This window comes from Nannospalax galili, unplaced genomic scaffold (assembly GCF_000622305.1).
Source record: "Nannospalax galili isolate Female #2095 unplaced genomic scaffold, S.galili_v1.0 scaffold416, whole genome shotgun sequence".
NCBI lineage: Eukaryota > Metazoa > Chordata > Mammalia > Rodentia > Spalacidae > Nannospalax > Nannospalax galili.
Window position 1 is genome coordinate 476,032 of NW_008338125.1, and position 19,705 is coordinate 495,736.

General features: G+C 41.6%; 2 protein-coding genes across 2 annotated transcripts; both read left to right on the forward strand.

Annotated features, from left to right (window-relative positions):
- Positions 1-290: 290 nt before the first annotated feature.
- Positions 291-1,088, forward strand: CUNH1orf68 (chromosome unknown C1orf68 homolog). The gene has a single exon (XM_008832959.1). The coding sequence runs from the start codon at positions 291-293 to the stop codon at positions 1,086-1,088; it is 798 nt and encodes a 265-aa protein (XP_008831181.1).
- Positions 1,089-18,359: 17,271 nt separating this feature from the next.
- Positions 18,360-18,767, forward strand: LOC103734084 (late cornified envelope protein 1A-like). Its single transcript, XM_008832970.1, has one exon. The coding sequence runs from the start codon at positions 18,360-18,362 to the stop codon at positions 18,765-18,767; it is 408 nt and encodes a 135-aa protein (XP_008831192.1).
- The last annotated feature ends 938 nt before the right edge of the window (positions 18,768-19,705 follow it).

Sequence of the window (19,705 nt, forward strand, 5' to 3'; positions counted from 1 at the left end):
ACTGTTTCAACTCTCCACTTCCTGTTGTGGAAAATAGGGACTCAGAGGTTAGTGGTGATTTGTTTGAAATCACACAGTCAGTTAAAGGCACAAGCAGTGAACCTAGAATCCTTGGTTCTGCATCTACCTCACTGCCGGATGGATAGCCTCTGGATGCTAGGACCTTCTAAAAATATGTCTTTCAGGTCACTCTATCCAATGAGGGTGATGCTGCAGGGTTCCTGGGAACCTTCCAGGACTCACAGTTTCAATTAAATCTTTCTTTTCAGACTTTTCAAAACATCAGCAAGATGTGTGACCAGCAGAAGCAGCCACAGTTCCTTCCATCTTGTGTGAAAGGTTCAGGAGTAGGGACTGGACTGGGGGCTGGACTGGGGGCTGGATTGGGGGCTGGGCAAGGTACCAGTGGTGCCTCTGTGAAATACCAGACCCAAAGTGTTTATGCTCCAGGGCCTGCTCCCTGCCAGACTCAAACCTTTGTGAAATGCCCAGCTCCAGTCCCAGCTCAAACATATGTCAAATACCAAGTTCCATACCAGACCAAAACCTATGTGAAGTGCCCAGCTCCCTGCCAAACCACCTATGTGAAGTGCCCAGCTCCATGTCAGACGACCTATGTGAAGTGCCCAGCTCCATGTCAGACATATGTTAAGTGCCCACCGCCATGTCAGACATACGTGAAGTGCCCAGCTCCCTGCCAGACGACCTATGTCAAGTGTCCAGCTCCCTGCCAGACGCAGACATATTATGTCCAGTACCAATCTCCTTCCCAGACCTACTACACTCAAGGTTCTTCAAGTGGCTCTGGTTCCCAGGGCTGTGCCCCTGACCCGTGCTCTGCTCCCTGTTCTACCAGCTACTGCTGTCTGGCTCCCCGGACCTTCGGGGTGAGTCCCCTGAGACGCTGGGTCCAGCGACCCCAAGGATGCAACTCAGGATCTTCTGGCTGCTGTGAGGATTCTGGGTGCTGCAGCTCTGGGTGCTCTGGCTCTGGGTGTTGCAGTTCTGGATGCTGCTGTTTGGGAATTATTCCCATGAGGTCCCGAGGTCCTGCATGCTGTGATCATGAAGATGATTGTTGCTGTTAAACACAAAAGGACAGACCTGCTCCAGAATTCATTGCATGATATTACTTCTGAAACGTCCCCCAGCCTCTGGTCCCTTGCCTGTTCTTCCCAGCAACATAGACCCTTACACTTCATCTCCATCCTTTGCTTCTCTATCAAGTCACCCTGCCAGAGTTAGCGCAACTCCCAAACTTTGGCAAGAATAAAACTCTGAATGCATGGTGACTCCTGTTGACTTCTGTGATCTGTGTTTGTGTTTTCCCATTAGAAACCCTCTGTTTCTCTTCTTGTTCTGGATTTTCAACTACTAGTTGAAGACCTAAATGGACATAGAAAGTAGATCATGCTGGTGAACTCCCAGCCTGGGATTCCCACATCTTCTAGAATGCTGTGAATAAACTTCAAGTGAGTTAGCAGGATGTAAGTCTGTAGACTTTGGGTTTGAGGGATGCCTCTTTCCTTTCCTCTGATTAATCTGAAAGGGGTTTTATCATAAGACCTTCATGGAAACATTGTTGCATGCAATCTTTGAGTTTCTCTTCCTGGATGCTGAAGAGATTTTGAAATCCAATCTCAGGAGCATCATAGGATGGTGCTGATGCTGTGAAAGTGTTGTGAATTCATGGAGGACTTTGTGGGTTACATTTTATTATTTAATAGGCTTTCCTTCTTGAAGCCATTGGGTACAGGCTTGAAGCAGAGGCAAGCACTGTCCTGAAGTGGAACAATACTGCTTAGGTCAGCTCTGATGGAGAAGATCTCCAAGAGGAAGGAAAACCTTGTGCGACAAGCATCTAAGCTCCAAGCCCAGCATCTCGCGGTCAGCACTTGGCTAACAATGGGTGATTCTGAATGACCTTTTATAGCTAAAAATTCTAGAATTATATGCATGAAAAATACACAAAAGGGAACTGGAGAGAGCTCAGTTGTTAAAATGCTTGCTGTGCAGTCATGAGGAACTGAGTTTGATTCCAAGAATTCCATACAAAAATCCTGGGCCTAATGGTGTGCATGGTGAGTACTGGTAATCCCAATAGTGGGGAGTGTAGCCAGGTTAGCCTACTGAGTCTCAGACCAGTGAAAGACCCTGTCTCAAAAGTCAACCAACGAACCAAAAAAAAAAAAAAAATCAAGAAACAAACATCAAGGTGAATGACACCTTAAGAAACAGCATCCAAGGTTGACCTCTGGCCTCCAAAAGCATGCACAGGCAAACTTGTTCACCTGCACACATGTAAACATGCACATTCAAACTACACTGAGGGATACCTGCCATACAAAAGAACCTTCAGGCCTGGTACAAAGGAGACAATGTATTTGGTGAATGCATAAATGAGTGGCTGGGAGTGAGCAGGGAGCAGTGCTTCTAAAGCAATCTCTGCTCTGCCCTGGGACATTAGCAGGAACTTATCTAGGTATCTTGTGTGCCTTGTTGTCTTTGAATGATTAAAGGCCTCAAACTCCTTAAATCATGTGCCTTCCCTCCATCCGATCCCATTAAACTTGCATCTGGACCATTTGCCGTTCCCCTGGGAGCCAGAAATAGTCTTGTTCAAGGCAGGTCTTGTGTTCTTCTTGTACCATCAAGTGATGCCTACAAAGCAGGAAGACAGAGTGCTGCTTACTCTGTGGGTACTATGAGCATGTGATGCTTTTCTATGCTAAGAAGTGTTTAAAAATTACAGAAGTAGGACGGGCCATACAAAAATGTTACTATTCTCAAGTATGTTATTGTGAACATAACCAAATACATGGCTAGAGAGGTCATAGATCTTAGAGAAAACCCCAAGAATGTCACAGCCCTAGACTAATTTCTTACTAGGTGCAAAATATGTACCCTTATATTTACAGACAAATAATATCCCAGTCACCACTCATCAAAGAAGCTTCTTTTGCACTAGATGGAGACTATTACCAAGTACCACAACTAGTCACACACAGACATTGTTTATGAATTTCCCAGGCCTAAGTGACACGTCTACAATGCAACCTCTACACCTAAGGCTCACGGAACATAGAACAGGGGTAAAGAGGTCACTAATGAATCTCTCAGTTCTCATTAATGAAGCTCCCTCATGCAATAGAGGACCAGGAACACAAAAGGTCAGAACTGGCCACAGCATGGAGATTAAGACTCTGCAGAATGCTGGTCCTTGGACAGGACTCCTATATTAAGCTTCACCCACCCAGGGCTCAGGGAGCATTATGGAAGAGGGAGCAGAAAGATTGTAAGAACCAGGGAAGAGGTGCACGATCCTATGGAAACTGAGTCCTGCAAGCTTCTGCGACCCTGCTCATATGAGTCTGTAGCAACGGTGTCAGTGTACACAAATCCCATGCAAACTCAAGCAGACAAAACCCCAGCATAGAACTGGGGAAATGGATAGCAGACCACAATCTTAACTGATGGAATACTGGCAACTGATTACTGCTAGGTGAGGAAGAGCTGATCTTCCTAAAATGAGGGACTCTAGATAAGCTGACTAGACCTCAGTGGATGACTTGTACTGAGGACCATCTGGGGGCACTAACTTAACACAATAGGCCTTAACATAAATGACAGAATGTATCAATTCAAGTGGGGGGCTATGGGAAGGTGTCAAAAGGGACAGGGGGTCAGTTTAAAGGTGATTAAGATTGATCAAGATATTCTACATAAAATACACAAAAATTCAATAAAAACAAAATTTAAAATGTTACTATTACAGAAGCTATAGGACAAAATTAAACATCATAGCTCAACTTTCAATTCTAAACTTCTTTTCAGGGATGACCTTATTCAGTCTGGATTCACTCCATCTCTGCCTTTCTCTAGACATTGCTTATTCATAAGCATTGCAGAGCTAAATAAAGCGCTTCAATCTCTGCAGAAAATAGCACCCCAAAGCCAAGTCCAGCACAGATACCTCACAAAGTACTGCAGGAAATCCACTTCAGAACAAACTTCAGAAGCTCTCATTTTCCATTTTAGTTCCATCTAGGGCCCTTTTCATCGTTACAGCCCACAGTTGCTCAGTAGCCTCCATATGCTCCGTCGGGGTACCATGGCTCCTCTACTGTCTTGTGTCTTTCTCCCTAACCCTCCTTGTCCTTTCCCACCAAGGGGGCTATGTAGGTAAGCTGAGTCTTTTGAATCCTTTGCTAAGTTTCTTTATACTGTACCCAATCTTGTTATTCTCTTATCCAGATGAGGTGACCCAGGACTTTTCTTTGGCTGTTTTCAAATCTCAACCTCTCTTTTTCCTCCTTTCCCTCCTTCTCTCCCTCCCTTCCTCCCTCCCTCCCTCCCTCTGGCCCTATCTCTCTCCCTTCCTTCTTCCTCGCTCTCTAATTCTGTTTAGGAGGGAGAGAAAGAATTATAAAACTTTAAAGGCAAAAATAATTGTCTTTAGTATGAGTGGAGGAAACACAGGGAGAAAATAGGTGGTAATAAATCTCATTTGATGGTCTACTTTTTAATATTTTCCATTTCTTATGCCAGATAATGGTATTTACTTCTATATGACCTGGCAAAAAAAGTAGAGGGCACAAACTTGGGTGTAGGGAAGAGAGGGTGGACCTAGTAAGAGTTGGGGGAGTACAGTGTGAATATGATAAAAAATACTATATTAAATTCTCAAAAAACTTAATAAAAATTTAAAAATTAAACAAATAAAATCCCACAATGATAATCCCTTGGACTGGAGTTACTGATGTTGTGAACTGCCATGTGGGTACTGGAAACAGAACCCAGATACTCCTCAAGAACAGCCAGTGCTCTTAACTGCTGAGCCATCTCCTCAAAGCTTTCTCCTTTTTGGTTTTTAAGTGTTACCCACATTTACATTCGCATATATATGTATATTCATACATAAGTGTATGTAAATTACAGGCTGGGATCCATTTATGAAAGAAGATATCTGGTTTTTATCTTTCTGAGTATGAGTCTCTTACTTAATATTATATTTTCCAGATCAATCCATTTTCCTGAAAGTATCTTGTATTCCCTGTCTTAGTGTAGTAAGTAAATATTAAATGCTAATTTGGATAGTACATATAATTGTGTTCTATCCGGCTCTTGTCTTCTAATATCCCATAGTGTGTCTAGTCAGTTTATATAACAAGACTCTTGTTGTTGCCATCTTTGAGCTCTCTCTATCTCTCTCTCTTTCTCTCTCTCCTTCTCTCTCTCTCTATTTATTTTCAAGTTTCTCTTAAGGCCTCTAGAATGTGTTCAAACTTTATACTGAAATATTCTTCCAGAAAAACACAGATGCTACATATGTTATTCAATGAACACTCCTGTGTAACTACCACCTATATCTAAGAAAGTTGTAATTTTCAAGGCAAAGTCCCTGACCCCCATGAAGTAGGGAACTGAGTTTGGAGACACAAGATGGCATAGAACAGAAATAATTTTCACAACCTGAATCTTCATAAACTCCAGGTATGTGTTAGAAGGACATGGAGAAAAGACAATGCAGTGTCTGGCCTCCCAAGGCACATGAAATGAGTTCCCAAGAGTTCCTCCCAATAGACCCCAAACTGGACACTAAGTACCCCCTGTCTTACAGAGACTTCAGGAGACTGAACAGTCTGAGGCCAGGGCTCATGAACCTGAACATTCTGAAAAGATTATAAGCAATTCACATGTCAGATTCTCAATAATTCCTCTATTAAACAGACATTGAAATGTATTTGTCCCAGGTACCGCTTGTATGGTTTTGGGATTTATAGGAGAAAGAAAGATGGAGAGCAAGTGTGTGTGTGTGTGTGTGTGTGTGTGTCTAAGAGATAAGTATGTGTGAGAGAGTATGTAACAGTATGTGCATGAATAGAGAGAACACATAACCTAATGGTCTAATAAACTAATGGAAAGATTCATCTGCAATGATAACTTTGAATGAGGGGTTCCAAGCACGCTGTAATTTTTTCTGATTAGGGATTTTGAAAAAGACATTCCTGAGAAAGTGAAGCTTGGTACTGGATGGGAGTTAGTTACAGGGCTCTGTGGAAGGGAGCTCAACAAGTACAAGGGTTTGATTGATGGGAGGGGGACAGATGGGCAGTGAGGCAGGAGGGTTGGTAGCACTCCCAAGAACAGCATTGAATCAGCACAGGGGTCTAAGCAGCCACTCTCAGGTTCCAAGCATGCAGGTGGGTACCGTGTGATTTTTAAATATTATTTCTTTCTACTTCTGTTCATATTTTAGGGCATATAAAGAATAAAATAAAACAATTAAACAACATTAGTTTATCTAGTTCTCTCCTGGCCTACCATATGTAACTCCCATCTTTGTGTCTGGTCAGCACAATTGTAAAATGGCAGCTTGGGCTATCTTATGAGCAAGGTGACTTCAAGGACCAATATAGGTGAAGTTTTTCTTCCAGTATAAGGAACTTCATAGAGCATAATGCTAACTTAAAAATCTTGATATGCCATTTACGAAAATAAGCCCAATTTCCTGACTCTTAGCCCAACTACAATGTGTATTGGGAACTTAACTATGAGTGATTTAGAGAAATTCACAATCCATGAAACCATGGGAAGTGAGACGCTTCCTGGGACAGGTTGGAATGTGGTTACCTGGAGTGGCTACCAGTCACTTCCATCATACATTTTCTAGAGTAGAAAAGTTTGCTGAGAAGACCCTTTATTCCCACGCCCTGGGCAAGATAGCTTTTGTGTTTTCTCTTCCAGGATAATAGTTCTGTAAAAATTCCTGATAAATAAGGCTAGTACACAAAAAACAGGCAATTTTCCAAAATCAATGGAAATATAATTACTTATATTTTTAATCTTGTTTATATATATAATATATATACAAATGTATGACCAATAATTTTAAGTATCCATAAGAATAACGTCTCAAATCTGTTTATTCTAATATCAAGGAGGAAAAGTAAAGAGAATTGTCATCAACAAAAAGCTTAGGGTTTTCTCTGTGTGAAGCATTGTGTTGGTTATATTATGTGTGATAGTCTTTTAACCTGAGCAATGAGAGAGCTCACCTGAACTACCTATCAGTGTAAGGGGAGCAACAGCTAGCCTTGCAGTAAGAGCTATGCCTAAGTGAGAACCTCCGACTCTAGGCAAGCTCCATGATCCCTGCATTCAGGGAAGCTGTATAATAAATTTGCCTAAAACAGTGCCTAGAAAATATCTTAGGTACACAATAAGTTCCACAGAGTCCCTCCCTGGTTTGGAAGGCTCTGCCAATAACTCTGAATGGCAACTCAGGGACTAAAGAAGAATAGGCACATGAAAGGCATGGAAGCGTTAAAGGCTGTGGTTTGAAATCCTTAGTTATATAGTAAAATGTTCTGGAAAGGTTTCGTTGAGGATAAAATATGCCTCATTTAAGACAGCAAATGATTGCTTCCCGGCTTCTTTTGCCTGTTCTTAACTCAACTCTTCCACAAATTCCTTTACAACATTGATTAAACCACTACATTTCCTTAGACCTGTTCCTTCCTCTGTAAAATAATTTTGGAGGACACAGTCACTCAGGGCCTTTCCAGCTTGAGTAGTTTGCATTTTAATTCTCTGAATCTCCTTCAAAGATTACAAAGACCATCTTCCTATGATATTTCAAACAGGATAGAGGTATGATGAGTAGCCACGTGTATCCCTTAAAGGACCAGAGGGAGTGGAGAACAGTGCCTCTCTTTGAGTGAGTGCTTGGTAAGAGGGGGATCTGGAGTAGGTCCTCAGATAGAAATTGGTAAGACTGTATCACCATCAGATGTCATTCCTATAAGTGTCTCCACCCAGCTGATGACAGCTGATAGCTTGATTTGTACATCTGCTGGGTGAGACAGATAGGTGTTGAGCTAGGCTGGGCCACATGGGGAAAAGAGGGGGTGGAATAGCATGTGCAGCACCATGGGCTGAGAAGGTAGGTCATGAGTAATATTCTTGGGGATACCCGTGGCCAGGCTCGTGTTTGGCCACTTGGATCTGCCAGGAGACCTGCTCATCTTCGCCTACTAGCCTGAGCATTCTGAGATGGGAACTAGATCGTATTTGTTTGAAGTAACTAGAGTGCCACGATGCAGTCTTCCTCAATAATGTAGTCTTGGTCTACGTCCATTCGGTACGAATCTGATTCTGATTATCCTGAAGATACCAAAGAAGACTCAGCTTCTGTGGCTGCCTCAGACAGGATGATGTTGAGTACTATATTTTACAGATCTGTCACAGTTGCAAACACTCCATTCATACATCCCACCTGCGACCACCCTGATCTGAGTACTCTATCCCCTCTCCCTGCCCCTTCCCACTTTATTCTCTTCCTGAACTCTTTTACTACCTGATGCTGCATTGCATATTCGTTTATTGCTTTGCTTTTCCTGTTGGATCCTGTGTCTTATTTAACATTTGTATACCCCATGCCAATAACAGTGTTTGGCACAATAATGCCCAAATGATCAACACATACTCACTGGAAGAATGACTGGATCTCACGTATTACCCAGGGAGTAGATACAATTTTTATCCTCATTGAAGGTGATCGATGAGTTGAACCAGGTCAGATGACTAGGACATGGTGGAGCAGGACCCAGTGCAGAAATAGTAAACACAGGTCTCCCCTTGGTTCCTGTTGCTGTCTTCCTTACCCTTCTGTTCTTTGTCCCCCCGATTCTCGTATTCTTCATATTTCAAGGGTTTTTCAGACTAAGCCCATTCTTTCCCAGACTGATCCCTCAAAGCATGATTTTCATCATCCCAATGATTAGGGGCTTACAGCCTATACCAAGACTCCTCTAGAAATTCCAGTGTAAGTGGATTTTGTTCTGACATCTCCAGAGATACCTATGTTCTTTGTACCTGGAACTCTCCTACTCAGCTCTCACCCCCTTGGAAAATGTTTGCTCAGTCAGTGAATAAAACACACATCAAAATAAAGAATGTGGAGCTTGGCAGATGGCTCAGCAGTTAAGAGCATTGGCTGCTCTCTCAGAGGAACTGGGTTCAAGTCCCAGTACCCACATTACAGCTAACAACTGTCCATAACTCTAGGGGCTTCGATGCCCTCTTCTGACCTCTGCAGGCATTGCACAACACAGATACACTTTACATACATGCAGGTAATATACTCGTACACATAAAAAAAATAGATAAAAATATTTTTTTAAAAGATAAGAATGTTTGGTTTCTGCCTTTGATGAGTCCAGTGTTCTGATTAACTTAGCATGTCAAACAGCAGAAATAAAATACTTAATGTAGTAGGTAAGATATTATAGGGACATAAAGAGAAGGCTATTAGGCTGAAGGAGAGGCTGGGGCCAGAGCAATGTAGGAAAAGCTTATCATGAAATTTAAGTCAGAGATGAACAGAACCTCAGTAAAAGATGGATCCTCTTATGTGATAATGTACTTTTGGGAATCACTGAAAGCCTAGGGTGCAAGTACCCCCGCCAGAGATGATTTGTGTTTATTTCTGCTATAGACCCAATGTCACTGCTTCCAAGATCCTCATTAGCAAAGTTCACAAGTGGATGGTGCCTGGTGCACAGTCTAAAGTCTGCGGTTGTTTCCTTCTGAATCCTGGGAGTGACCGAGTTAACTCTTGTCAGACTTCTCACTCTGTCTGGGCAGTGGGTTCCAACTCTTTCCTCCTTATCAAGCAAGTCACCGAAAGGAAACACTGATTATGTTAGCTTTACACTGAAGGCAAAACTAGTTCACACTGTAGTCTCTATGGTCCTTATTTTCTCTGTAAGTTTTGTTTGGTAATTTCTATTCCTAAATAGTGTCTGTGATGCGTGTGAATGCGTGCTCACACTCATATATAAAGGAGAACAAGGAATATGAATATGTATACATGTACATAGGTGTGTGTACATATTTTGGTTGTTTATTTGCATATTTTTGGTATGCTGTGTGTACACGTTTGTGTCATACGTATGGAGGCTAGAGGTTATGTCCTCCTCAACTTCTTCACCTCAATCTTTTGAGACAGAAGCAATCACTGAATGTGGAGCTGCTGATGTAGCTAGAGTGGCTGGCGAGTAAGCCTCAGGGATCTTTCTGTCTTCACTCCCCCAGTGTAGGATTACAGACATGTACCAGCATACCTGGCATTTTGCATGAGTGCTTGGGAGACAAACTTAGGTCCCTGTTTGTGCACATCAAGAACTTTGCTGAGCAAACTAGCTCCCCATTCCTGGTTGGTTTTAGAGGAATAGTTTGTCTGAATGTCAGAGCTTATCATGAGATAGAAAAAAGTTTTCATGTTCAAATAAATCCAACAGTTCATCATTGGAAATAATTGTCATGTTTGTAGTTCCACAACAAACAGTTGAAATCCGTTGATGTAGGAAATCAGTTTGACTTCATAAAGTCTCATTTTTACTAATTTGTTTAGAGAATCCCATCCTGTATGATATGTATGTATACATTTCACTTTTTAGTAGTGCCATGTGCATTTGAACAGATGAAGCATTAACCCATGGACTAAGGGAAAACAATCTACATATTTCAAGGCCTTCAACATCCTAATTATTAAACAATTTTACATACTGAGACTATTTATGGGACACTGAGTGTTTGATGCAGCCATCCCATGACACAATAAGGGAATATTTGTCCATGTTATTACAGGTGCATAAAACACAGTTTTATGCAGTGCTGAAGACTGAACACAGGGCTTTATGCATGCTAGGCAAATATTTGGCCAACTGAGATACATCCTCATATTTTAAATTATCCTTTAAAAAGAACCATTGCAGAGGCTGGAGAGATGATTCGGCAGTTAAGAGCTCTGGTTTCTCTTGCAGAGGAGCCAGATTCATTTTGTAGCATCCACATGGCAGCTAACAACTATCCTTAACTGTGGCCACCAGAGGGGCAGCCACAGGACCTGAAGGGATTATCATGCAACTGAATGAATAACCAGGGGACCTGCTTTTATTCTCCTGGTATGATCACTATAGTCACATGTCTACAGACCTGAACAACAATAGAGTGGCTTTTCATACTCATTCGAGCTACAGCTGAATGTTCACAGGGCAGTGAACAATAATAAAGTGACTAGAATATAACAGTTCAGCAAAATATAATGAGCAAGATAACACTATCACCATAGGATGCCTTCTTGGGGGATCAAAGTCTCCTGAGAAACTAGGGGAGCATTGGAATTCTGGAGATATCTCCTTAGCAACAACCATTCTTGCATAAACTTTCTCAAGAGACAAGGCTCTCCAGACATACATGCTCCAGGTTCAACTTAATTTACCACACATATTTTTAAAAGTCATAGGGATATTATTTCACAGTCCCTTCACTTAACTCCAGTTTATTTAAGGTCTTCCCGTTTCCACAGGCATTGTATGACATGGGTGCTCTTACATACATGCAAGTAAAACCCTCAAATACACATAAAATAAAAATAAATAAATTTTAAAAAAGAATTTCAATTTGAATTGTGAGTTTAATAAATCTTTATTAGTATAAGAAATAATAGAAATATTAATGTTAATATAATTTTATTTGACATATCCTTACTCATGGTTAAGTCTTTGGGATTAAGACCATACAGTCATCACAAATGCCAACCCCACTGTAATTTCCATTAAATCTTTTGAGACGTTATTTATTTGGTAAATAAATAAATGAATAATAAAGGAAAAACGGATCTACAGTGCTTCTAAGCTACATTATAATTAGACCTGAATAAATAAACAGACTGACTCTTACCTTTTAGTTTTAAGTCCAAGAGCAGACCCTGAGAAACTACCCATTCCTTCTGATATCTCTTAGAACTGTGCTCTTGAGCCAGGCTTCATTCATACTTTTTTGGGGCAGTCTTTTCAGCCGTAATTGGGGAAGTAGAAGCCAGGATCCACCCTTATCTATCAGAGAATCTTGTCCCTTGATCCCCATGCCTAAAATATCTCACACACAATATCAAGCAGACTTCTCAATTATTCTCACTGCTCTCAATGACAATACACTGCTTGCTTCCAGCACTTTGATATGTTAAGCAAGCACACACACACATTCATTCACTGTCTTGGGTGGAGGGCAAGGCAGGGTCCTGAGGGATTAAGGTCACATGCTCAGGTCACAAGAGCATATGGCTCAGTGAACTTGTTTACATCAAATAAATCATTAGTTCAGGTTTTGTCCATATTGTAAAATTAATTTTTATACAGGTCTTAATTTTTCAAACGCATTAGAATAATTTTCTTCTTTGAATTCACATCATCCTTAGAATCATTAATTCGATTAAAGGCAAATAGGTAGTTCATTTGTTATATGTTAAGATCATATCACTTTACATCACAATGTCTTCACTGTTTTTATGTAATTCATGTTTTAACTATATGGAAATTGTCCCCCTAATTCCCTTTATTTGTCCCATTCATACACACTGTAGGTAGCAATGTAGATCTTTATATCTCTGCATCCATCTCTGCTCATTTTCATCATGTAGTCTATATCTACAGTTAGTCACAACTTGGTTTCACAGAGAAGAACCTTCTCTGTAATTATCACTTTCTGTCTAATGCTAAAGTCAGGGCAGTATTTGTTTGCTTGGACTTCCAGACAAAAAACTTTGTAAACACATGTTTGAAGATAAGGGTGGTTTCCAGTCATCTGCAAAGACTGCATGCATCTAGTGTGACGCTTTGCATGCCAAGTGTTAGTAAACGCTTTAGAATGTGACACACCTAGCCCTCATTCTTTTGCTATCTTCAAAAATATCAGCCAATGGCTTCAGTTGAGTGCAAATTCAGTTGATTAAAGGGAAAAATTAACACTTCTAATTGTATCAGGTAATTTCAGTTCTCCTCTGGGTTAAAGGAGTCTTATGGGCAGAATGGCAGTTATTTAAATTCCAAAGCACGTGATGTAATAACAATAAGCAGCGAGCAGCAGCACTGTGGTTGTGAGGTGCAGCCATATGTGGGGTCCTGTGCTCAGAGCTTTATAGGTGGTGCCACACTATGTCTGCAGAAGAATTACAGCCACAGTTCTAGGGACAATGGTAAAAACCTCAACCCAGGAAATATGCATAACTTATATAAGTTTATACAACTTGTCCTGTGGGAAACAGAGATGCTAACTTTGATTCCAAAACTATTTTATTTATTTATTTATTTATTTATTTATTTATTTATTTATTTATTTATTTATTTAAGACAGGGTTTCCCTATAGCCCCAGATGGCCTTGAACTCACTCTGTAGACTAGGCTGGCCTGGCCTCGATCTCACAGACGTCTGCCTGTCTCTGCCTCCTGAGTGCTAGGATTAAAGGTATGTGCCACCACGTTTGACTTAAAATTGTATTTAAAAACTAATATTCCAAAACATCTTCAGTTCTTTCATTCATCCTCTTCTTTAAAAACAATATTCTTTGAGAATTTCATGCATGCATACAATTTATTCTCAGTGTATTCAGCTCCCATTGCCTCTTCAACTCCTCCCAGAATCCCCCATGCCCTCTTCCCAACACCGTGTCCTTTTCTTTTTATAATTCACTGAATCCAATTAATGCAGCCCATATGCACATGGATATGGGATCATCCACTGGAACATGGACAGCCTACCAAAGACTAAACTCCTAGAGAAAACTGACTCTCCCTCCTCTAACAGCCACCAACTCACAAGAGCTCCTCAGTTAGGTAGGGGTGAGGGCTCATGTGCCCCTCCCTTGTCCACGCCAGAATGTTGACTGGCTTGATCTTATACAGGTCCTGTGGGTGTAATGGTCTTGTCATGGACAGGGGACACTGTTCAGCAGTGTTTACTCCTGACTTCTGGCTCTTACAATCTTTCCACTCCCTCTTCTTCAATGCTCTCCAAGTCTGCTGGGATGGGTGTGATATAGACATCCCATTTACGACTGAGCACTCCACAGATACTTCTTCTCTGCACTTTGTCTGGTTGTGATTCTCTTTATTAATTGTTATCCACTGCACAGAGATGTTTTTTGATTAGGCCTGAGAGCTGCAGTGATTTATTGGTACAGAGATACACATTTGAAGGGTGGTATAATATGTCCTTTTAACAAATGAGTAGGTTTACTTACTCCTAGAGCCTATGAGGTAGATCACGGGTCTTCAGCCAGATTTACAGTACTGTGGGTGTAGGGCCTTAAATCCAATCAGAAAGCAGTTGGTTACCCCTATCGCATTCTTTCCTCTATTGTACCCATGGGCATATCTTGCCAGGCTGGTCATTATTGTAGCTCACAGTGTTCACAGAAAGCCATCAGTTCCTTTTCTTTCAATCTTGTTTCTCAGTTGTCAGTTCCTATTCCTCTGTTGCCTGGAGATATAATCAGAATCAGCATCGTCACAATTGCCATTGACTTTTGAATAATCTTTTCCTTAAGATTTGTGTGTTCTTATAAATCAAGATTTTTTTTAACTTGAGGAATGATATTGCTCAAAAACAGAAGTATTTGAATTGTTGCAGTCCTTTGATTCAGTACCACAAATGTAATGTGTGATTTCCCGTCGCTATGTCAATTGCTGTGTATAATACAAAAACGGTGTTTTCTACATTTCTATTTCTCATTCATCTATCTCTTCAACTCCTTGAAACAATGATCTCTGCTTTACATGACACACACCTTTAAAAATTTATCAAGTACTTTTAGTTCCCACCACTACAATAATGTTGATGTCATCCATGGATCTTTCTCTATGGCATTTGACAATGTGAGTGCTGTTTCATGCTTTGAAATTTTCCTACTAAAATTTTCCAATGCTATGGTTTTCTCCTGATTTTTTCAAATAACTATCTTAACCATCTTTCTTATATCCCTTAAGTTTATATATATCTTTTAAGTTTATATAAGTTTTGCCTGCTTTGCTGTAGGAAAACTTGAGTATCCCTGAAGCTTTGTATTGAAGTTTAATCCCCTGTTGTAAGATATTAAGAAGGCAGAAACTTAATGGACTATGGTGTTTAGAGATGTAATCTTTAGAAAGTAATTAGGAATGGATAAAGTCATCAGATATGGAGTTCTCTTGATTGTATCCTGGTGATTCTAGAAAGAGGAAGAGGAGGAGAGGAGGAAGAGAAGGAGGAGGAGGAGAAGGAGGAGGAGGAGGAGGAGGAGGAGAAGGAGGAGGAGGAAGAGGAGGAGAAGGAAGAGCAGGGGACGGATCTCATGCATATACACCAGTGATCTATTCTTGTCATGTGATGCCTTGAACTACCTTGGAACTCTTCCAGCAAAAAGACTATCACCAGATACGGGTCCTAGAATTTGAATCCCTAGAACTGAGTCTAAATAAACCTTTTCCTTAAGAGTAGTAGGTATTTTTTATAGTTAGAAAAAAATCAGACTAATATGTTTGTTGTATTTGCCATTGAAAGTTCCATCTCTCTGCATGCATCCTCTTTTTTTTTTTTTAGTGATTTTATCTAAAAGTAGCCATTTGCTTACCACAAAGCTAATCCAATCTTCATTCACTGATGGTTTCCTATACATCTACCTACTAAAACCTTGACAAATTTCTATCATAGGGTTGTTCTCTCTTAAAAGGCACCCTGATTGCATTATGAGCTCATCAAATGTAGTGATTATCCCTATCTAAGTAATATAGCCCTATGATTGCTAGTTCGCTGCTGAACTGATGTCAATCAAAAATTCTTCTTGCCTTTTTTTCTTCTTTGTTGAATCTACTGAAAAGTGTGTGAAGGCCCATTAAGACAGCCGTGTCATCTCTCAAGCAGTTTTAGTGTTCGTCTCATTCCTGAAGTGAAAACCCTATAATAACTTCTAATTAAAAAATCAATATCCTAACCCCTTGACATTTCAACTCTCTGTTCCCTGTGACAACAGTGCCACCCTCTATGTGCTCTGTGACTCCAGGGGCTGAGAGCTCCCTTGGGCCTTAGCTTCTACACTCCATGGATTCTTTGGGTCCACACTTTGTCAACCTAATCTTAATCCTGTAGAGCTATGCATTCAGATAATTTATCTCTCAAAAATTAATATCCAGTCCTGGTGGAAACACTACCACCTTTCTAGAACTCTGTTTTGCCTCAAGGAGTTCTAAATGTCAGCGATTGCGTGGCTATTCACTGAGTCTCTGCCTCAGTGATTCATGAGCATTAACCTCTTTCCTTATGTTTAACTGTGGGGACTCAGGTTTGCTTTGCTTAGCGGGGGACCTACTGGCTTCAGGGCAGAGGGTCTGATCGGCGACAGAGTCATAAACTCCGGGACCTGTGTCTTCCCAACAGGACAATTTATTTTAAAATTCAGGTGGTTTTTATACATCCCAAGGAACTAGCAGTCACGTGGGATATGGAAGTCACATACAAAGATTTAGGGTACAAAGAAACAGGACATTTAGTCTGTTAGTTGGCGCCAGAAGGATTCTTAAACTTTTACTCAAGGTTATCAATGCCCATCCGGTAATTTATTGGCCACAATGTTTTCTTTCTTAGAGCTAAAAGATGGTGAAGTTTTAGATTTTAGCTCAGGAGTAAACCTTTAACCTGGCCTAATCTCTTAGCCAGGGATAGCTGAGTTATTTGTTCAGGACAAGGAGATGAGCTAAGGGTTGTTGACCAAGATGCTTTCCCACAGAGCCAGGAGCCTGCACTTTTAATGACCAGGCCGCTTCCTACTGGCAGTCTCACAGTATTCTGCAAGACAGGGATTATCAGAGCCACTGTTTTCAGTGCCCCTCCCTTTAGCAGAGAATGCAGCCTGGACCTATGAGTTTTAGGCTCACCTCACCTTAGGGCCTGGCATCCTGGTTTCCTACATTTAACCCTCTTTCTTTAAAAAAAATTTATTGATTCAAGAAATTCATGGTATGTATTTTAGTCATATTCATACTCCTTCTTCATCTCCACACCACCTACCTACCCCCCGACTTCATGTCCTCTATTACTATTTGTCTTTTTTTTTTTTTCTTTTTAAGGTCTATCGAATCTAATCTGTGTTCCCCAAATACTCTTAGGTGTGGGTCCATCCCTTGGAGTCTTGTTAACCAACTTATCAGGCATCACATTCTTAAAACTGAGTTTTCCTTTCCCAACAGCTAGCTAAGGGACAGATGTTGAGCACTACACAAAGCATGTGGAATCCATAGATGACTAAGATACATGCGTTTTCAAATGGTTAGGAAGACTGTGAAACTTCCCATGGGAGGAACTATAAGGAACCAAACAAAGATCTAGATTATGTGGCACCCTAACTTGTAAACCATTGCTTGCATATTCATGCTTTAAGACTGCAAGTTCCTCATGGCAGTGCATGTCATCTTTATGTCATTAATGTCTTTCAAAACTATGGATCCAAGAGCGATAACGCATATTTACTGAATTAACAGATGAGTTAATGCCTGAAGGCAGGATGGATGGCCTGCAGCAGATGGAAGAGCCTCTAGCTCCCAGGATTCCTCTTGGCCGTCACACAGGGAGATCCTGGAGTCCCAGGGTGGGGAGAATGAGAAGAGTCACCTCATTCCAGGTTGTAAAGGGACTGCTCTGCATGCGTAGACTGTGCCTCACTTCTAAGGACATACCAGGTCCAATATAAAAAGGGCTCCAGCTCCAGGTTCTCCAGTCCTCAACCTTGCCTCGTGACAGTTCCTGAGTCCTCTGCTGAGTAGGTGAGTGCTTAGCATGGAAGGCTGGGAAGGGGGTGGGTAGGCAGGACTGCAGAGAGAGAGGACAGAAAAGGGCAGGGAAAGAGGAGGAGACCCCAGGGGAGGCAGAGCCAGTGTGACGGACTCTGCAGTCTATTCTTCACCTGGGCCCGGGTTTGTCTTTGTGCACAGTGGTTTGTGACATCTCCTAACTTCTCTTGGTTTGGTAAATACCTGGAGAAACAGGACCCTGAGTCTGTGACTACCTCAGCTTAGGACAGGAAGAATTGCATTGTGAGCAGGGAGGAGATGCAAGGAAATCCATAGGTGTTATGAGAGTTGAGACATGTCTGGGTTTCAATATCTTTCCCTAGAATTTCCTTCTAGGAAATGTTTCAGAGAGAACAAGTCCCACTACATGTGAAAATGATCAGTTCACTACAGGGAGAATACAGGGGAGTGCTGTGCCCAGAGTTTACAAAACCTGTATGAGTTGCTGTTAAGGCCTATGTCAACGATGGTCAGCAGCATTCACTGGTGAAAAAGAAATGTAGGAGAGCTTTTATTGCTCCCAATTTCATTTCATATTAGTTTCCAAATTCCAGTTATTGGACTTGTTCATAGACTAGATTGTTTTAGAATCAGGATCAAATGAAATCCAGAGTGGAGGGCAGATATATCTGCCTGACACCTGTACTGATGGCTTCTATATTTCTCTTTAGGTTTACTGACTTTCTCTTAAAAATGTCCTGCCAGCAGAGCCAGCAGCAGTGCCAGCCACCTCCCAAGTGCACCCCCAAGTGCCCTCCCAAGTGCCAGACCCCAAAGTGCCCCCCAAAGTGTCCCCCTAAGTGCCCTCCTGCCCCTTCCTGCTGTAGCCTTGGTTCTGGGGGCTGCTGTAGCTCTGGGGGTGGCGGCTGCTGCCTGAGCCACCACAGGCCCCACAGATCTCTTTTTCACCGACATCAGAGCTCTGGATGCTGTAGCAGTGGAGGCAGCAGTGGATGCTGTGGCACCAGTGGGGGCAGCGGTGGATGCTGTGGCAGTGGAGGCAGCAGTGGATGCTGTGGCACCAGTGGGGGCAGCAGTGGATGCTGTGGCAGCAGTGGCAGCAGCTGTGGCAGTGACCAGCAGTCTGGGGGCTGCTGCTGACCTAGACCATGAAGTGGTCAGACAAGCAGTGCGGGAGGAAGCCAAGTGCAGAAGACCTGCCCCATATGCCTCTCTCCTCTCCTGTTCTCCATGTGCTGGGCTCTGAAATACTGAAAACTTCCTGTGAAAGATTCTGTGTTCTGCCCAAAAGACGATGGGTCCCCTCTTCTTCTGTGTTATAAAATAATAAAGCCCTGTCTACCAGTCCTCACCAGACTTTTGCTTATTTTTCCAAGCATCATCTCCACAGGTCATTGTTGGCAACTGGGGTTCAGTGGTGCCCTTTTGGCACAGAAAAACTTGGTTCAAAAATGTGACTGAGGTCACTACAAAGAGTGTGGATAATGAGACCCTAGTCATCCTGTCCTATGTACATACAAGACCAGTTCAGCGTGCAGATTTCCAAATAGGGCTATCATCCTTTTCTGGGTACATATGAATGCTTTTTAAAAAAATTTATATCTGTTACTCTACTATGTTTATAAGAATTCTAACAGTATTTCTATCAAGGAATATGAAGTGAGAATTTAGAAGCAATGAACATGCTTCATAATAGTAAAATTTGGGAATAAATGCTTATTAAGAGGAAGCGAAATGGTTCCTTATTAGATACTTAAAGGATGGAGATTCAGCATTCAAAATGAATGTACTGAGTCAATGCCAATACAATGTATAAGTGAAAAAGTTATTTCCAAAGATTGTGTGAAGCATAATACTCTGGTCATAAATTGAAACCAGAAAACAAATGCTTTGGTGCTGGTGCATATATAATTACAAATAGACCATGTGCAAAGGAAATTAACATATGGATGAAATGTTCTACTTTTGTTGAAGAGGGGCAGGAGAGGCGCAAGGGACCCGTGGTTAGAGTCATGTTGTTTTCAAATCCTGCATTCCATTGTAGTGAGCTCCCGTTCTTTATATACCGTGATGGACCA